The 20232-nt window shown below is 45.0% G+C and overlaps 1 protein-coding gene across 1 annotated transcript; it reads right to left on the reverse strand.

Moving 5' to 3' along the window:
- Positions 1–703: 703 nt before the first annotated feature.
- LOC135825960 (mucin-2-like) lies at positions 704–19558 on the reverse strand. Its single transcript, XM_065338602.1, has 15 exons — positions 19348–19558; positions 17413–17919; positions 16452–16652; positions 15813–16013; positions 13002–13202; positions 12418–12591; positions 11494–11694; positions 10897–11097; positions 9333–9533; positions 4312–8649; positions 3915–3946; positions 3343–3384; positions 2341–2493; positions 1969–2040; positions 704–1636 (listed from the first exon to the last, which is right to left on the reverse strand). The coding sequence occupies exons 1-15, from the start codon at positions 19436–19438 to the stop codon at positions 1595–1597; spliced, it is 6657 nt and encodes a 2218-aa protein (XP_065194674.1). The 5' UTR covers positions 19439–19558; the 3' UTR covers positions 704–1594.
- Positions 19559–20232: the final 674 nt, after the last annotated feature.

Raw genomic sequence — 20232 nt, forward strand, 5'->3', positions numbered from 1 at the left:
AACCTCTCAATTCTTCTGTTGAGAATCGCACCAGTGTGTTTCACCTGACGCACACAGAATGTCAATGGAACGGAAACACAAGGTGCATTACGTAGTCCTTGATTTGCTTTTCGTCCTCTGCTGACCTCCTCCAATACAGTGGAACTCGGATAAAATGTATATGTACACCTCGGGAAGTGGAAAAATACTTCGTCATGCCTGGGTACGTACTCAGTGTTACACGGTAACAAAAGTTCACTAATCTTAACTGATCAGATGGGTCTGGAATCATACTGCCTCAACTCGTATTGCCTTCCCTTCGGTATAAAATTTTACTTTTTAGTTTGGTTTTGCGATTATATCATCATCCGCCTGTTTGGATGAAATGACATCACGAGCATTGCTTTTCTGCAGCGTCATGTGACAAAAGCATATTCGATGATGTCACTGGAAGACCCACTAGCCACAGTGAAAAGTGTCCACCGTAACAGAACAAGGGGCCTAACTTTGTAAGACACACTATAATAGCATTAAAGTAGCACATCTAGCTAGGTAATGGTTTCCTGTGAAGCCTTTGTGTTCAATCTTACATTGCAATTGAGTGTTGTATTATATTTCTGAATTTGGGTTGCATTTTTGCTTTGTCTCTTACTTCATGGTTTCACGCGATTGGCCCAATTGGTGTTGTGAATAAACCCGCTCTCAAGTAGGAAAACTAGCATCATGTAGTTCAAGATTGACATTTCACGGAAAGGAGTGAGTATACGAGGTACTCTGGTAGATGAAAAACAAATGGAACGTAATAATACGTGCCATACAGGCCAGGAACACAAATGGAACGAAAACTGAAGCTATCCTTACAAGGTATTACAGCATTTGAAAGTGTAGAATGACAGTAGGTTGATGACGTGGGACAGGAAAAGTCTGATGTAAAACGCCACTCACAGTAAGCAATTCATACATATTGAAAATGTCCTGCACGGATATCCCCAGTAAAGATTCAAGTGCACAGAAAATGGTTAAAACATACTTCAAATACTACTGGACAAAGTTTTGCTGTTACATAGACGCGAAAAACGTACAATCTACAAAACCTTCAGGTACCTCCCTTAGGAACGCAAATGATTTAAAGAACTTACTTCAATACAACTAATGGCAATTTAAAGAGCAGGTCTGGGTAGAAGGATCATGGTGTAAATTTGCTTCTTATCTCCACGAAAGCTGTTCGTTACAAATGGATTGACAACTATTGTGAAACCAAACCAAGCGAATTGGCGATAGAAAAATGTGAAGACTGAGGTTGGTTTTCTAAAATTGTTAGTGGACGATAACTTTGGTAAAGGAAAGGAGATTCTGTGTAATGCCATGATTGAGACTGATGCAAACTCAGAAGAATAGAAAGAGAAAAAATGAACTTGAAAGAAAAATAGTATCGCATCAAAGTGCAAAGGTGACGTACATTCATTGGCGAGGGTTCATGTGGCGTAAGTATGATCAACCGAAGCAAACACAACCAATGTATATGAACATAAATGTATCATTTCATCCAATTTCAGATAGAAGTGTCCGTATGTTTCAAGCCCGTTCCTTGAGGTCAGCAGCATCACCACATCTGTTAGCACTCTGATGACATCGAACACTTGGTATCTTTAGCATCCTGCATAGTAGATGGTACGTGAATTGAAAGCGACGAGAGAAGACAAAGAGTAAAGGGTGAGTGGAATGTTTAAACTGCCGTCATAGCTGACAATCTAGAGACGCATGGTTACTATCGACACTGAGCTCTATTGAGTAATGTACATTCCCATCACTAGTATGGCGTATCTGCTAGTGTACAAGAAAAAGACTCAATACTGATGGTTCATTTCTGGACATTGTGTCTAAAGTTTAGCGCACCATCGGTAAAGCCGTGTACCTGTATTTGTTGTCTCATTCACCTCAGAAGAATTTGTTACCATGATACAGTCGGATACGTGTACACTCACTTACCTTCAAGTCAGGTCTTGCAATGACAAGACCCAGGCCAGCCAGGTGGTTGTAGTCATCTTCACTTGGTACTGCCTGTAATACAGAATAGATCAAAAATTGAACAGATGTCTTCATAGGCTGGGATTACAGTCAAGACATGTTTAGTGGTTAACGCCTTTGAACAGTTCCAGCTGTGGACTAGAAACCCACTGAGCGTAACAGTATTTACGCATTACAGAGCAATTGATTTCATGTAGAGGACGAATTTGAAGCCATTGAAGAAATATTAATTATGTACTGAGAACCTTGGGATGTAACAAGCGCGTGTGTGGAGAGTGCCCTCAATACACAGGAGACCGGAATCAGACCCTTAAAGGACCACCCGACACTCACCAGCGGGTCTTTGCACGAAAAACTGGTGGTCTCGAAGCGTAAACACATGTATGGATTTTCATCTGGAACCACCGGAAAGTCGACGACTGTTCCTTCGGCTGATTGCAGCTCAATCCCAGATTCGTAGATACTCATCATACTGCCCTTTGCGTTCTGTTGGAATTTGGATAGGGAAAGAGGGAAATTCACATTGGGTAATGGTATGAATGTAGCATATCTACATACCGGTAACATCCGTTCCATTGGTTGTAAAACAAGTGTAGAAGTCTACATAATGAATGTTTTTTCTAATTTCCTTATGTTGTCTGATGATTGGGTTTTGCCATGAAACTCTGAGTTACAACAAAAACAGCCCTATTTACTTCCTTTTGTGTACCTCTTGTGCATCAAGAATGTTAGAATGTAACAGCTGCCTACAATTCTGTGGCCTTTATCGCAAAGGCGGTGCTTCAGTTGTGAAAAAAATGGCACTTGCACTGATCATGCAGCATTAGCTAGCTGAGTTAGTAGCCTGCAGAAATGAGCATTTTACCCAACTATTTCGGCCTTGTGAAGATCTGGCACGTACTGTTAAGCTCGAAACATGCAACTGACAAGTTTGAGCCTCATGTATTGCCCGGTGACGTCCATAGTTTGAGCACTCTAAGGGGTAATAGCTTGCAGTTCTGTTCAAGTCTACTTATAGCTGATAGTTACAGACAGTTCTACCTTGGCAAAGTAATTACCCTGTGCGCCGCACTGAGTATCATACAATCATACTGTGAATCTGATTTTTGGAAATGGTGAATGGAACTCGGGGTGGAAACTGGACTGAATTTGAGCAGATTTTGTAGATTTCTATGCAGTTGGTTTGGAACGGTTTTTAGATAGGACATAACGAGAGTCAGAAGGGTAAGCAAAAGCGTTATTCTTGTCATGTGGCAAGGAGTGTGTAAGTCCTGATCAATATGAGTTATTAATACGTGAAGTGTTAAGCAAAATAAATGCATGCGGTGTCCTTACATTCTCTGCGGTCTGATGGTCCCTGCCTAACCGATTCTCGGCCTTGCGGAGAAATAGAGAAAAGCGAAAGGAGAGATACGGTGTATAGTTCAATCCTCCGAATATAATAAAGGATAGTCTAACAGTAAAAAATTCCCTTACGTCACAGTCTTACAGCTCCAAACGAACTTCAAGTTTTACTTCAACATTCCAAGACTCAGAATCACTAGGCTACGGCCTGCATACTGATCTGGTGTCTAATCCTACGCACATTTACTTAACGAATCCGGTCAGTGCAAGCCACGTTTGGCGACGAGCAGCCCTAGACCTGCAAAGACTGTTATGTGAACTGGCGCAGAGCACACTGATGAATCTACTGTATGTATGAATGTATAACTCATAATCACAAGGTGATCGTAGAGGCATTAATCAGCGAGAGAACTGTGAATGATGTCTCTGAATCCAACTCTATCGTGTGCTGCATGAGAGAGAGCATGCAAGGAATCTACTGATAGGACTATATTTAGCAGCACTGTACAACAGTTTTTAATAAAATATTGCAATGTAACGGCAGACATCACAGCTCGTCCTACCTCTGCATCGGTTGCAGGAGTGCTGAACGACTCTAAATAAGCGAAAATACATAGAGAATAGATACGCAAAAAAACAAAACTGAGTTCCCCTGAATATCTATACCAATATCCTATAAATCGAACTGACGCCCGTTCTTACACTAATTTTCCTTATTTATAATTAATCTATCCGGTCTTACGAAAACTCAACAGAAACCAACACTACCTCCTCCACCATAATTATGCCACCAGTCTTGTTTGACCAGTAAACGGAAGACAAACTACTATGGAATGCAAATCACATGTTGCGCACGTCCATTGGAACTGAAAAGTACACAGGAAAGTTTCCTATAATACTACATGTACTTCAAAGAGGTAAGGGCGGGGAGAGCCTTTACTGGAAGAACCCCACACTTACTGTTCAGGAAGTCGAGTTTCTTTATTCTCCTCCTGCGGCGAATGACTAGAACTAGCCCGACAATAAGCAGCAAAGCAGCACCCACTGAAGATCCACCGATAATTAATGGCAGCTTGTGGCTCACCAGAAAGCGGACGACTGCATGCTGAGATTCGCTACTTTCCTCTTCGGACGGTGCTGTGCTGGTGGAGTTGTCATTCCGCTGTTCATCAGTTGCAAGTGTAGAGTAAGATTGATTATTGTACGTGGCATATTCTTCGGGTGAGCTGAGAATGTCGTTGGTGCCCTGGGATGGTATCAACTCGCTGTAAGTCAGGGTCCTGGGCTCTATTGGATCTTCTGCGTCAATTTGGTCACTGGTTGTGGGGTCCGTTAGAGCTACATTGTCCGCCAGGGACGACATTGTTGTTGTGCTCATGTGTGCCATTCTACTCGTCGCGGTGTACGTAATGTGGGACAGCTGTATTGTTGCGGTGCCTTCCCTGTCTGCAGACCTTTGAACATCGTCTGACGCTTGGTCATGAATGCCAGTGATCTGGTTTTCTACACTCATTTCATCAGCACTGGCGGATGTAGATAAAGGAGAATTCTCGGACATCGACTTGGTGGTTATGTGTGCGATTTCACTGGTTGTGGCATACGAACTGGTTGATGACTGCTTCATTGTGGCGCCTTCCCTGCCTGCAGACAACTTTTCTTCGTCTGAAGCTTGGTCATGACCAGCTGTGCTTTGGCTCTTTACACTCATTTCATCAGCACTGACGGTTGTAGATGAAGGAGAATTCTCGGACATCGACGTGGTCGTTATTTGTGCGATTCTACTCGTCGTGGTGTTTGAACTGTAGGACGACTGCTTCATCGCGGTGCCTTCCCTGTCCGTAGACATTTGCCCGTCCTCTGAAGCTTGGTGATGAGCGCCAGTGCTCCTGCTCCTTACATTTATTTCATCAGCACGGACGAATGTAGATGAAGCAGAGGTCCCAGTTTGGCTGGTGACCATCGGGCCTATTGTTGATGACGGCTGTATTGATCCTCTATCAGAGGGTGAAATTGGGTCTTCAGCTTCGCTATAAGAAGAAAGATTAGCCAAACCAGAAGAGTGATTTGTAGTGTTTTGGAACACGCCAGGTATTTCGCTGTCTGGATTTGTGGCCGCATCGCGACTTTGTATCTCTACGCGCACAGTTTCGATTGGACTGTTGGTAAAAGTTGAATCTAATGCTTCTGATCCTCCCATTGCCATTTCTGTCATGTCTGTAGTGGAGTACGGAGCAGCACTCGACGCATGAGCCCCATTGCCATTTGTGTCCGTTGCAGGATCTGAGTTTGAGTGATCAGGTGGTAGCCTGCGACGGATTGATGCGCTCGGTGTAGATTCAGGATCCATTGTCGATTGAGAGTTTCTATTAGCACCGGTAGAAGTAATGGTATATTCTGGTGAGTATTTGGCAGTTGAAGACCCGGGAGTGATCACAAAAGACGGAAAGGGAGTGCGGGTTGGGTTTTCCGTGCCAGCCACTTTGAGTAGATTCTGTGCAGTTGTGCTCTGACTTGTTCCACTGCTAGAAGTTCCAGATGGGAAGGTTGCTGGCACTGTTGTCGTTTTTGGACCCACGTCAGCCATCCCCAGATCTGCAGTTTGATCATCTTGATTACCAGAGTGCATGGGTGTCGTACTGAGAGACGAGCTAGAATGGCTCCTGGAATCTGTGGAAATACTTGTACGTTCATCATTATCATTGCCGTCAGGTTCCTCAAACGGAGTCTGGGTGGCTGTTATTGCCTCTGTTGGTTCCACAGCTGACTCTGCCGTTCTTTCATTGGTGGCCTCTGGAAGAGATTGGCTACGAGAAGTGGCGGTCTCCGAATGTATTGGTGTTGTCATTATGTTACCTTCGAGAATGATTGGATCCGTAGTTATGCTTCCAGGTGCTGGATTAGAGTTCTCTTTCAAAGTTTGGTTGCTGGACACAGATGTATGCGGGTATTCCTTTGTCATTTCGTCATCTCTTGGGCCAGTGCGCTGCGTAGGAACAAGATTTTTGGTAGAGGTCGCTGGAGGAGTTTTTGATGTGAACGTAGATATATTTCCATGAATCATTATGCTGGTAGTGTTCTGGTCTGCACGCCGTGGTGGTGGATATTGTATGCCAGTGCCAGTGGAACCACTGGTGTCCCGAGTTATGTCAGAGGCTAATGGAGTTTGTGGAGTAGCGGAAGAAGTCCGAGCACGTGTGCCACTGGTAGAAAATGGCTCCTTTGTGGTCACCACTGTCTCCCTTCTCCCTTCACTACTGGCCGGGTCGGTGTTACCGGTGATAGTCTCGGTGCGTGAAACAGTGTTGTGCGAAATTACGGGTGAGGTAACGTTATATTTCATCCCCTCGCGCATTTCTGGAACTGTTGGTCCACCGTGAACTTGTGAATTGGAGTTTTCATCGAAAATCTGTGTTTTGGAGATAGACTCAATGGGGAATTCCGTTACCAAACCTTCAACTGATGTAGCTGTGTGGTGAACCGGCATGGTCGTGGAGGCTGACTCTTTCGTAGACGGTACTGGATGATCTGTGGCTGCTAATGTTGATACGGATGCAGAGCTAATCATTGGCTTGTTGGATAAGGATTTCGTACTCGACAGGGATTGAGGATTGCTGCTGGAACCACGACTAGTATCATGAGACAGGAATGAATTGCTGCTGGGTAGAGTTGGTTTTGTTGTCGTAATGGACTCTGTTGTCTCTTCAGCATCATGCGCGTTGGGAGCTGGCTTAGTGTCAATCGTGCTGCTGACGATCGTGGATTCAAATGTCACTGCTGGATCAGTCCCTGCTTTTTCCTGGTCCGAATCGGATTGGGTGAGTGACGTCATTCTTGCACGAGGCACACCTGTGATGTACAATTTGGCGTCACGTGAGTTATTTGACGGTGAAAAGCCTTCTGAGCCTTTTGAAGTCGCATGGCGGGTTTCAGATGATTCGGTCGCAGTCATATGACCCCTGGAAGTGAAATTGGGATTTGTGCTTTTTGGGTCTGTACGCTCATCAAACGGTGGTGCCTCTGAATGAGTTGTAGGAAATATGTCAGGCGTCTTCTTAGACATGACAGCTGCTGTAACGCGACTTTCTGGAGTGGTGTTGATAGTAGTTGCACTACTGTGGATGAATGTTGTCTTGATAGTTGCACTGCGGGGTATAGATGATTCCGGTGAGGGCTCCAGGGAAACCACCCCTGCTTCTGTTTCCGCCAACGGAGCACTGGAAGTTGTTGCTATAAATGCACCTCTATCTGTAGCTGATATTGGGTCGGGAAGGTCTTCAAGGGAAGATCTTCTAGCTGTTGTAGGAACTGAATGGGAAGAAGTGATCGTATGCATTGCGTTAGAGATCTTGCCACTTGGTTCTGCACTTTCCCCATGCGTTGATTGCTTGAAATCCTCAGGAACGCTTGAATGGCTTGCCACCGCTGCATCGGTTACATCCGGTGGTTGTGTCGCCAGTTCTTCCGCTTCTGTAGCAGTGCTGCGATCACTCATGGTGCCTGGATCCATTTCCTTGCTCGGCGTCAGTGGACGATCTGTGTAGCTAACTGTAGATGCAGGTGTGGAGCCGATTTGTACCCTGACCGTAAACACCTTACTCGTAGATGGGTGAGAGTCCATTTTGACATCAAATATGTCCTCGGTTGGAGACTCCCGAGCAGTGGCAGAATACACTAAATGAGAGCTACTAGTATGCACCGAATCCATGGTCTTACTTGTGGTTTCTGTAGGCCGATCACGATTTTGCGAATTGATATGCTCACTGATAAACGGGCGGCTGGATATAATCGAGTCAGACGTAACTGAGGTCTGCGTCACGAGTTCTTCCTTTAGTAACGTTGTCACTGAAGGCAGCATTTCTTGGCTATTGGCTCCAATGCGGCTTCTTTTGTCTGTCATGGGTACAGTGATTTGGGATATCGCCTTCCTAGAAGTACTTGACTTGCGATCACTCTCGCCAGCACTGGAAACTGCTTCTGCCATCTGGCCCTGGTCTGCAGTAGGTAAACCAGGTGCTGATGTGGCGGCTTGATCTGTTGCACGTTCTTGAGACAGTGTTGCACGGGTATAGGTGAATGTCTCTGATGTTGCACTAGGAATTTCCTGATGAGAACTCTCAGGGGTCCTCGCACTAATTGTGGGCTCGACTGCGGACTCTGACTGCACCGTAAATATGTCGACAGCTGCTGTAGTCCGTGCAGCATCCTGGCTTGTTGATGGCACTGATTTTAGAGTAGTGGGCTCCATATCAATTATTGGATCTTCTTTTTGCTGTTGCTGTGTTTGACGTCCGTGTTCATCTGCAGAAGAATCAGGAGTAAGGAATGAAAAACGTCCACAGTGGTGTTTTGAGCAGCGGTTGTGTGTCATTCAAATGCCATGTTAAGTTAGCAGAAACAGCGCGAGCTCTTGCACAAATTCTACCATATCGATGACATCACGACGTCCAGTTGGGTTTACCTGTATAACTATTTTTCTCTCTAAAAATAGAGTTTCCAGTGCAATGTTTTCGTTGACTTGAAAATTATTCTACCAGAAGTTCCTTTATATGCACATGTAACCTAAGTGTCCACGTATGATGGAAGGAAACCTGTTGTGTGGTTCGGCAATTGGCCTAAACTGCTTATGCAGTGTTAAACATTGTCTTCCGCCTTACCAACACTTATCATAAAGGACCCATACGAATAAAAATGAAAAGAAAAAAATTGAAACTCGGATGTTGAGCCATAAACAAATTTGGAAAGGAAAAGGACATATGGATACGAGTTAAGGGTAATTCTCCATCACTGTAACTGGATACTATAATTATACAGTCAGAAAGTGCAAAAACTAGGCACAAAACTGGCAAGAGTACTGAGACATTCGGCGGCAGCCTTCCAACTTAATAGAAAATGTATTGAGTGGCTAAAGCTACATTTTACACAGACACGCACATACACACACACACACACACACACACACACACACACACACAGAACCATACCATAAGCTTGAGAATTTGAGTTTCCTGGCGTGGTCGCGGAGACGGTGGGCTCTGGTGTGACTACAAACTCTGTCGTCGATGGCTCTGCGTCTTTTGTAGTCTGGCCAACCTGGGAGCTTGTTGAAGTGACCAGCTCACCTGTAATGAACGCCAGGTTGGACACAATCTCTTCCCAATGTTGTGTCTGACGAACAGGGTCATCTGCCGGGAAGAAAAAAATGGAAGAATGGGTGATCAGCAAATTAGCATCATTTTGTCACCCTTTCCATACCATGAATGACATGAACAAAAATGACCAGCATTCGAGAATAACTCACACCAACTATGGATAGTCTTTTTGTGCAAAGACTGTAGACGTCGAACATATTTTCCTCTGGCATTCAGATTCTCAGCACATACTTATTCGTGTGACGAACATTAATGCTACAGTGCAACTTAAAAAATTTCATCGAATTGGTCATCCAGGGCGAAAATTGTGCTCACTCCGTATAAAAAAATTAAGCGAGGCTGTGGATTAGAACTTCCTGCATTAATCGCGTAGACGTTGGGCTTTGGTGTGACAGGTAACTGCGTTATCGTCAATGGGTCTGCCTCCCATGTGATCTGACGAACAGGTGAACTTGTTGGTGGTACCGATTATTATTATTTTTTTTCTGGGAACATGAGTGGTGAAGTCCAAAATTAACACGAAATCTTCTTGGTGTTGCGTTTCATGAATAGGGTTGTCTGCAGAATTACAAAGGGGAGATGAGTGCTCAGTGGTGAAGTGAAAACAATGAAAATTTGTTCATTTCCAGAAACCGTGGAACACGTTTTACGAGATATGTCCTGGGTGGTAAAGGGGATAGTCCACTGTTGTGCGGTGGACGATTCAGGAACATAGACGCTGTAAATGGTTTCCGCTGCGAGACTTGGATCATGACTGTGTGCGCTGTAGTTGTTTGTTGTATGTGTATGCTTTTCTCATATACGCTGTCATTTTCACGCTATAACTACCTGGTGGTTTTAGTGTTAGTTGTACATTCATTCATTCATTCATTGTTTAGTTAGTCCATGGAAGTGAAATATACTGTTGAGAATAAATAGTTGTCCTCGTGCCGTGTGGGGTCGTTCGTTCCTGATACTTAACAGAACCAGAGGGTTCACAACACTGGGTGTTGCCATGGCTCTATGTGGTGGTGATGTGAAGACTACTCAGGTGAGGTAAGGCTGGAATGGTGGTGGTTTTTCCCCAGTCTTGGGCCCATTCCGAGGTGATCCCCAGTTCCAAGGTGTCAGTAAGTTGGGCAACGAATACTTTTGCATGGTTGCTCTAAAGCCCGAAGGAAACCTCACGGCAAAATATGAGCGAAATAGGAGAAATGGCCCAGCTCAGCTTTTCTGGTTTTCCCAGACATGCATTTTTTAACTTATCAAGGTGCCTGGTTTGCCAACAATGGCGCTGGTTCCTGATTCCAATCTAAGTCGATTTTTACCACATCACTCGAGGCACATATTTAGCTAGCGATAACGGTTCATACACTACGAGTTTCTAGTACGTGTACATAGGCAGAAAGAATCATACCTCGGTCTTGAGGATTGGCACTTCTTGCGCTGGTGGCGTACACGACGGCCTTTGAGGTGGCAACTGGCTGCGTCCTCAGTGCGTCTGCTGCCTTTGTAGTCTGTCCAACAGGCAAGATCGTTGGCTTCGCTGTGTCTTGCGTAGGAATTGTCAAAGCTAGCACGAACTCTTCTTGTTTTGGAGTTTCCCGAACAGGGTCATCTGATTGAGAGCAAACGGGAGCAGAAAGTACAAACATAAACAATTTTTGAGGCTTTGGACTCGATCTTTGGGGACGGTGGACTTTCTTTGTTACTAAAAGGTTATTGACTGACCGTTGGTTTAGCCACAAGCCATCCTTCATTTTGATGAAAGATGCCTTTTGAAAGGGTATAATTATGGAACATATGTCACTATTGCAGTCTGCATGCCGCCCTAAAATATAAATCTCCAATCTAGAAGCACACGTAACATGAGTTTAAAATATTTTACTAATAATCGTGATCGTTCCCTATGCCAATATAAATTGATCACAAGACCTCACTAAAGGCACCTATACAATTGCAGAGAGCCGTTCAAGCTTTTTAAACACGATTTGACAGGCGGGGAGGATCATACCGCGAGCATGCGGTTGGGTCTCTTCTCCGCTGATCGTGTTGGCTGTTGAGTCTGATGTAACGGCTGAATCAGTGGCCAATGCGTCTTGCACCCTTGCAGTCTTGACAACAGGCAAGAGCGTAGGTGTTTCCCCATCCTGGGTAGGTAGCGTCAAGTCCAACACGAATTCGTCGTGTTTTGGTGTTTCCCGAACAGGGTCAGCTGCAGGGATGGAAAATGGAGAAATTCGTTCGCAATACGTCATACTAGATTGCAGTCGTGAGTCTGTGCAGTGAGAATTCAAGTCGGCAGGAATAGCGCAAGCTCTCACGTAGAGAGAAACACAAAATTCCCCAAGTATGGCCGAAGTCGCACCAACCTCTTATTCAATAGGTCATACTGTTGACTTTTGAGGCAATTGACTTGGTATTTGGAGACGGTGGTTATCCTTTGTTGTCGCAGTGGTCATAGTGGCTGTTGTTAAACGTGATTTAGAACAGAGCAACAAGGACAGTCAAGGATTTTTTGCTGTTGTTTGCTGCTACTTCAAGTTTCATGCTCTCACAATCATCAGGCGACAGTTGAAGTAGCAGAAAACAAGCCTTGATTGTCCTAAAATTATTGTTCTGTGCTGTATTACGCTCTATCTTCTCGGTGTTGAGCACTTTCAGCACACTGGGTTCAACCTCCGGTTAAACTTGATTTAATAATGCATTTCGAATGGATTTCTGAGAAGTGTACATATAGATCCTTTAGAGCGTAGATGCCTACGAAATGTCCTCCTAGAATATGATAACATGAAGGTGTATAGTATTCCAACTATTGAGCTGGCTCACGATACCAATAATTGAATGGAAACTGATGTTTATTTCGAGATACTTGTAGTTATTCAGCTATCGATAACGATTTAAGCCAAACGAGTCATTCATGCAGGGCGAGTCATACCACGATCTTGTGGATTTGTAGTATTTGGGCTCATCGTGTAGACCGTGGGATTTGCATCTGCCGCCCTTGCAGTCAGGGCAACAGGCAAGAGCGTCGGCGCTTCTAAACCCTGCGTGGGGAGCGCAACATCCAACACGAACTCTTCTTGTTTTGGTGTTTCTCGAACAGGGTCGCCTGCAGACATGAAAACAAGAAGTACACAAAAAATCAATAGTTGGGGCCTGGGACTTGGTCTTTGGACACGGAGGTTGAAGTTTGTTACCGGAGACAGTATACAACCTAGATGTTGATTTGCCCACTAGATACCCACCGATGTGATATACACTGTAATACTAATTAAATGTACGGGTGCACTAACACGTGCTTTAGAGCATAGCTTCCGTCATTTTCTCCAAGCATATGGGGACATGTAATAAATACTATAATTGTGTCTGCAAAGTAAACAAATAAGCTCGATCTCGGTGCAAAATATACTAAGTAAACTGAATTTTATTTTGAGTAGGCATCACTAAAGCGAGGTACGTATATTCAGCTATCGATGATGGTTCAAGCCATAAGCGTTAGTCACACGGGGAAAATCTTACCACGACGTTGCGGATTTGTATTTTCTGCGCTCGTCGTGTAGACGGTGTGCTGTGTTGTGATAGCTAACTGTGTCGGCGATCCGTCAGCTGCTCTTGTAACCTGACGGACAGGCGAGTTCTTTGGGGCTTCCGTGTCTTGTATAGGTAGCGGCAGATCCAATGAGAACTCTTCTTGCTTTTGTGTTTCCCGAACTGGGTCAGCTGGAGGAATGAACGAAAGGCGAAATCACAAAGAACAATACTCTTTAGGCCACGGACGAGGTCTTTGGAGACTTTTCACTGGAGATGTTACACGGCACACCTGCTGATTTAGCCACGAGCAAGCTTCAATAATTATGGTGATAGTAGATGATAGTATAAACTTTGAAGGAAATAGCTTTTGGAGGGGACTTACTTACCTCTGAAATGTACGGGTGCAATAGCTAACAGCCAAGGACCAGGGCCTATTCACAGGTGCATGCCTGTTAGACATGTCCAAAGCCTTCGATAAAGTCCAACATGTCAAGCTATTGCAGGATCTCCACAGTGTAGGGGTGTCCGGTTCTGCCTTGGACTGGTTCGCCAGCTACCTATCCGGTCGCACTCAACGTGTCTGTCTGGGGTCGCGTACTAGCTCTATAATTATCAGTTTGCACGAGTGGTGTCCCCCAAGGTTCGGTGCTGGGCCCCATTCTGTTCAGCCTTTACACCCGCGAGGTCCCCGCTGTAGTTGGCCAGTCCGAGTCAGTTCAATTCGCTGACGACATTGCGCTGGCGTGCAGCCTGCGAACAGCACAGGAGGTATCAGATGTCTTATCTGCTTCGGTTACAATCCTTGCAGACTGGCTGAAGGATCGAGGCCTGATCCTCAATGCTGGCAAGAGCCAAGTAGTGCCAATTCCTGCCGGCCGTCAGCACACAGCTGATCTACAGGTCGTCTGCCATGCCACTTCACTGCCTAGTGTGCTAAGTGCTCGTTATCCTGGCGCCACAATCGATTCCGGCATGTCCTGGCACGCCCACATTGCCAAATGTTCTGCACGCGTGTCGCAGAAGATCGGAGCACTCTGGCGAATGCGCCGCTGCCTGAATCACCAGTTACGCATGACCTACTTTAGATCGCTGATCATGTCTGACCTGCTGCATGCTTCAAACGCGTACTCTAGCTCACTGCAAAGAAGGTACCTCGACCATCTACAGGTCCTGCAGAACAGTGGGGCTCGTGCTGTCTTTGGCCGCCCTCCGTGGTCGTCTGCCCGCCACCTGCTGGAGCGCATGGCAGTGTCCTGCGCTCGAGCCACTGGGACTGGGCGACCGACCGGCTGTAGGGACTCTGCGTGGTGGTTTTCTGGACGTTACTGTGAGAGAGTGAGTCTGTGCACAAATATTATGTATTATTACGCGTCTGCGTGAGTGTGCACGTGTGTGTCTGTGTGTGTGTGTATGTGTGTGGTGACGTGTGTGTATGTATGTGTGTGTGTGTGTGTGTGTGTGTGTGTGTGTGTGTGTGTGTGTGTGGTGTGTGTGTGTGTGTGCGTGCATGCAAGCATGTGTGTGTGTGTGTGTGTGTGTGCACGGGCGTGTGTGTGTGTGGGTGGGTGGGTGCACATGGTTGGTATGTGGTGTTTATGTGAGCGTATGATAATAATCTCCTCAATAATATTAATATCTTTATTTCAAGATTACCCAACGCCGCGAACGCCTATCAGGTTGATCTCCTATTTGAACATGCGCATATGTGTGTGTATGATGTGCCCTAGCTCACTTATAATTATTATTATGTTATACACGTAGATCATGTCCATGATGCCTTTCCTCTGCGCAGGTCGACCGCACTATTGTTTTTAAGATTCACATAATTATTACTTCTGCATATGCATTACATACTATGATCATGCTGGCTCCATCCCTTATCTCCTAAGCTACCCCCCCCCCCCCCCCCGGTGCGTCTGCCCAGTGTTGACTCCGAGACCCACGGTCGGACGAGCTGCCCAGGCCTCACCACCACTGCCGTTTCCGTGCTGCCTTCTCGATACATACGCTGTATATCATGTGCACATTCACATGTCTGAAGGTTTGTGGTTTTTCAATAAAAAAATAAAAAATAAAAAAAGTGTTCCGTGTGGCAGAAGCCTTCAATCAGAAGCTAGCATACCTGGTGTGGCGCTGTCGTTATGCACTGGCAAGTCCAGAGTTGCAAGCCCTGCTAACCCCCGCTGCACCCGGCCCTACTCTGCTCCAATCTGCCATGGGCCTGTGCGTGCCAGTTTTCCATTCAGTTGCGGGGTGGGGGCGCTTTGCTTTCAAGGGTGCTGTATTATGGAATGCCCTCCCCAGCGACATCCGTTCCATCCATCACGCTCGGCAGTTTCGCACGCAGGTAATCCCCTACACATGTGCCCTGTAGATGCTGAAGACAAGCGAAATCTTCTGTTTTCTTTCTGTTGTAACCGATCTCCCTCTGATGTACCGCTGACTCTATGCTGAAGATCTAAGCATTTAAATTCTCATTCTCATTATAATTTTCATATTCGCTTTCATTTTATTGGGTTCTATGCCCGTTTGAATTTGCGAATCAAAATAAATACAAACAAAACAAAACAACAACAATAGCGTGTGCTTTAGAGCATAGCTTCCGTCATTTTCTCCAAGCATATGGGAACATATAATACTATAATTATTGTGCCTGCAAGGTAAACAAATAAGCTTGATCTCGGTACAAAATATAAAATGAATTTTACTTCGAGTAGGCATCGCTAAAGCGAGGTACCTGTATTCAGCTATCGGTAATGGTTCAATACATAAGCGTTAGTTCAACGGGGAAAATCTTACCACGACGTTGAGGATTTGTATTTTCTGCGCTCGTCGTGTAGACGGTGTGCTTTGTTGTGATAGCTAACTGTGTCGGCGATCCATCAGCTGCTCTTGTAACCTGACCGACGGGCGAGTTCTTTGGGGCCTCTGTGTCTTGTATAGGAAGCGGCAGATCCAACGACAACTCTTCTTGCTTTGGCGTTTCCCGAACTGGGTCAGCTGAAGGAATGAACGAAAGGCAAAATCACAAAGAATAATACTCTTTAGGCCTCGGACGAGGTATTTGGAGACTTTGGTTACTCATTTTCACCGGAGACGTTACACGGTCCACCTGCTGATTTAGCCACGAGCAAGCTTCAATAATTATGATGATAGTATAAACTTTGAAGGAAATAGCTTTTGGAAGGGACTTACTTACCTCTGAAATGTACGGGTGTACTAGCACGTGCTTTAGAGCATAGCTTCCGTCATTTTCTCCAAGAATATGGGGAAATGTAAAACTATATTGTGACTGCAAGGTAAACAAATAAGCTTGATCTCGATACAAAATGTAAACTGAATTTTACTTCGAGTACGCATCACTAAAGCCAGGTACGTATATTCAGCTATCGATGATGGTTCAAGGCATAAGCGTTAGTCACACGGGGAAAATCTTACCACGACGTTGCGGACTTGTATTTTCTGCGCTCGTCGTGTAGACGGTGTGCTGTGTTGTGATAGCTAACTGTGTCGGCGATCCGTCAGCTGCTCTTGTAACCTGACCGACAGGCGAGTTCTTTGGGGCCTCCGTGTCTTGTATAGGTAGCGGCAGATCCAAGGAGTACTCTTCTTGTTTGGGGGTTTCCCGAACAGGGTCATCTGATAGAAAGCAAACAGGAGCAAAGAGTGCACAGAGACACACTTTGTGAGGCTTTGGACTCGTTCTTTTGGGATGGTAAAGGTATAGACTGGCTGTTCACTCAGCCACAAGCCAGTTTTCAATAGGATTTCAACTGTATTGGACTACCTCAACTTAATGAAAAATATGCTACGTTGAAAATTTTGAAAGGATTCCTTTATACATTCTGTAAGCAAAATACCACAATCAGAAAGTAGATGTTAGCCTATAACTAGTATAAGCAAATACTATAACCTAAGGTCACCGTATGCTATATAGTTCACGTTCCAAACAAGTTCCCAAACTGACTCTCGCGTAGGTACATATGCATCACTAGACCCACAAACCACTTTATTCAGCTGCCACTAAACCTTAACCCATAACAGTAAATCAAGCAAGGAGAGTAATACCACGAGCTCGAGGGTTGGTGAGTAATTCCGGGAAAATTCTCGTTTAGATTGACCGCAATATTATGCAGGTTTAGAATTGCCGAAAATCAGTGGACTGGATTTTCGGTTCACATTACTTTTGATCACAAAAATGGCACATAATGGTTACGGAATACTTAGACAGGGAAACATTCCCTTGAGTGAGATCCATTACATTCACGATAAAAGAACTCTGGTGACTTGGTTATGCAGGATACTAGTACTCCCATTTTATCAGAACGACGGCCGGATTTCAAGCCATGAGTGACTCACCTATGCTTTTTTAGCAGGTTGTATCGCAATGTTAGCTTACCTCTTGCGCGGATCGGTCTCTCGCATATGAAGTGGTGAACATCGCGTGCACTACAGTCTACAGCTGCCATGCCTCTTCCCGGCAAGTAAAATCCACAATGTTCTGAGCCTGTGTTCGGCTGATTAGGCATCCATTGTATCGTGTTGTCCAATGCGCTGGATCCAAGCCAAGTCCACGTTCCATGTCTGGTCAGAACCAGTCCGACAAAAACCCTTCCGCAAGCACATACGCGTGGCTTGCATGCCTCGTCTAGCCTGCTCCAACAGCTGTCATCGCAGATGGTCAGCGATCGGTCCGAGCACTGCCGGTCATACTCCCGCTCGATAGCCATATTTGCACACGTGATTCGCTTCACTGTGTCTAGTGTGGCCAGGCGACCTCCCAGATATCTACAGGTGGTGTCTGCGCTCTCTTGCGTCTGGCTCTTGTTAGTGAACAGGGCAAACTGCACGACGCCTGCCCCAGTCCGAGTGTCATTACATTGCACCCATGCGCCTGCAATAGGGCCTTGAACAGCAAGCACAGGGCAGGACAAAAAGACCAAAGCAAAGTTGGATCTAAATGGATAAAGAAAGCGTAATTTCTTCGGATCAGATAGTGGGTCCTAGAACAAGTTTACAGTATTGCTGATGGGATTCTCATTATGCAACAGGGATGTAATGTACCCTGAACACGTTTGTGTTGCTGATAAAAAAACACGATTCGAGTGCATGGTTCCATGACATGATCACAAATTGAGAACAACCACGAAACCGACAAGTGGATCGCAAATTCATTTCTCACTTCTCTTTTGTACATTGTTCCGGAGTGAGTTATTAGGGCCTGGTCAGAGTGCGCCGTTTTTTCGTTTTTGCTGCAGTCTGACCAGGCCCTTATCAAAAATAATTATATTCTGCCTGAAAAAAAGACCAAGGAACCACAAATTTCGCTAAAATGTCCACCACTCGTTACTAAACAATCAGCTCATGCGATAGCATTGCGCGACACTGACCGAAGGTACTGACGTTCTAACTGGCTAACCGCTCTATCACATTTTGGATGCGCACTCCAACAGCCTTCCACCTTGTAACGTTCTAAGTTATTTGATAACATAGGAGGGGAAGGTGAGTTATCGCATGAGCTGATTATTTGGCAACGGGTGGGGTTAGTGGACATTATAGCATAACTTGTAGTTCCTTGGTCCTTTGTCCTTTCTATAAATGTGTCCTTGGTTCTCCATCGGAGTCCATTTTTGCGCACCTGATGAGCCGTGCATATCTTTAAGCAATGAAATGATCGTGGTGTGACTGCTGCTTGTTACTGCTTCTTAGCGTACACCTAAATTTTCATCGTCGAAGTACAGTGCTGTTTTACTGAGGCGTTCGGTTTTGCATGATTCTTGTTCGCATAGCTTTCCCTTTAATTAATCTTCGCATCTCTGAGCCACACAAGTTGTGTGGAATGTTGCTTTGCGTCCGTGAATCTTGGGTTGACCGTATTATCCAATGGTCTTGCCACTATCGTCATCGAGATGCATGTACATCCGCTAGCGTATGTATGTAATACTATGTATGTATGTATGTATGTATGTATGTATGTATACTTTTATTTGAATTCGCAAGTACACCTGGGCTACAAGCCCAATTATTTGTCTTGGTTGCGCTCACCTTCTCCTCCTATGTTATCACATAACTTAGAACCTTCCAAAATGGAAGGCTATTGGAGTGCGCACCCAAGATGCGCTAGAGCTGATAAACAGTTTGTTGTAGAACTTCAGTACCGTCGGTCATTTTGGTGCAGGTTCATCACATGAGCTAATTGAATTACTGGTGGTGTTAGTGGACATTGTAGCGTAACTTGTAGTTCCTTGGTCCTTTTTTTCTTTTCTGTAAATGTATTCTTGTCTCTATATCCGAGTATTCTGTCTGCTCCAAATTTTAAAATGATTATACTTACCTGAATATTGTAGTCCAAACACCGAATTGCAAAGACCGAGACCGAGGAGCACTGCGAAAATAATTCGCTGAATGGTACATGGCCACTCCATACTGAGAATCCTTGTTCTACGATACAATCACGGTCGAGCAAGACGGCTGCCCACTTGATATTAACGGTTTGGCATGGACAAGGCCAGAGTAGTGCTCTACTTCAAACAGTCATGGGCAGATCTGCTTTTGCACAACCCGCTGCACGATCACAACTGAAAAATGAAGGTTAATGGTAGCTTACTTCTACTAATACCGATCATGCGTACATGTGTGGTTGTGAACAGGCTGCTGCGGACTTTGATTACTCTATAAATTGGTGATCTTTCCAGTGATGACAGGGAATTGTTTTATCGGCAAGCTTTACATAGGGGACAGGTTAGACAATTGCAACTTGTGTATGGCCACGGCGGAAGCATTAGCACGAGGAGGAACCGTCTCACGAATATTTGGCTCCTGATAATGATAATAATTGCATTGTTCTTCGTATATAACTGCCCAGTGCGTCTCAAAACCAGAACAACTTAACCAGCATGCACGGGCAAACACAGATCCGTGATGTTATTTTTGTCTACGTTGCAACCACCCATTAATTCCCTGTACCACACGGACATTATTCATGGTAGTCATACTGTTCCTTCCGTGCTTGAAGCCCTCGGCTTTGAATTGTTCACAATGCGGAATTGTCATTGTTACACGAGCTGACGTAAGGGTATTTAAGTCGGATTCTTCCTCATGATCATGTGCTGCCAAAATGCTTCAACGCATTAATGCATTTGTCATAACAAAGGAGGGCTATCACATCAAAGTAGCATGTGGCCTTTAACTCGACAATCTGAAAATACTCTAGAATGAC

Source organism: Sycon ciliatum, chromosome 10 (genome assembly GCF_964019385.1).
Source record: "Sycon ciliatum chromosome 10, ocSycCili1.1, whole genome shotgun sequence".
NCBI lineage: Eukaryota > Metazoa > Porifera > Calcarea > Leucosolenida > Sycettidae > Sycon > Sycon ciliatum.

Bases quoted from the DNA above. Each gene is read 5' to 3' on its own strand.
- LOC135825960 (XM_065338602.1), bottom strand. From the start codon at position 19,438: ATGGAGTGGCCATGTACCATTCAGCGAATTATTTTCGCAGTGCTCCTC. The intron at 3,385-3,914 runs GTAGGACGAGCT...TTTCTCCGCAAG, and splicing joins CTCCTGCAACCGATGCAGAG to GCCGAGAATCGGTTAGGCAG. The intron at 2,494-3,342 runs GTAAGGACACCG...AAATTCCAACAG, and splicing joins ACCATCAGACCGCAGAGAAT to AACGCAAAGGGCAGTATGAT.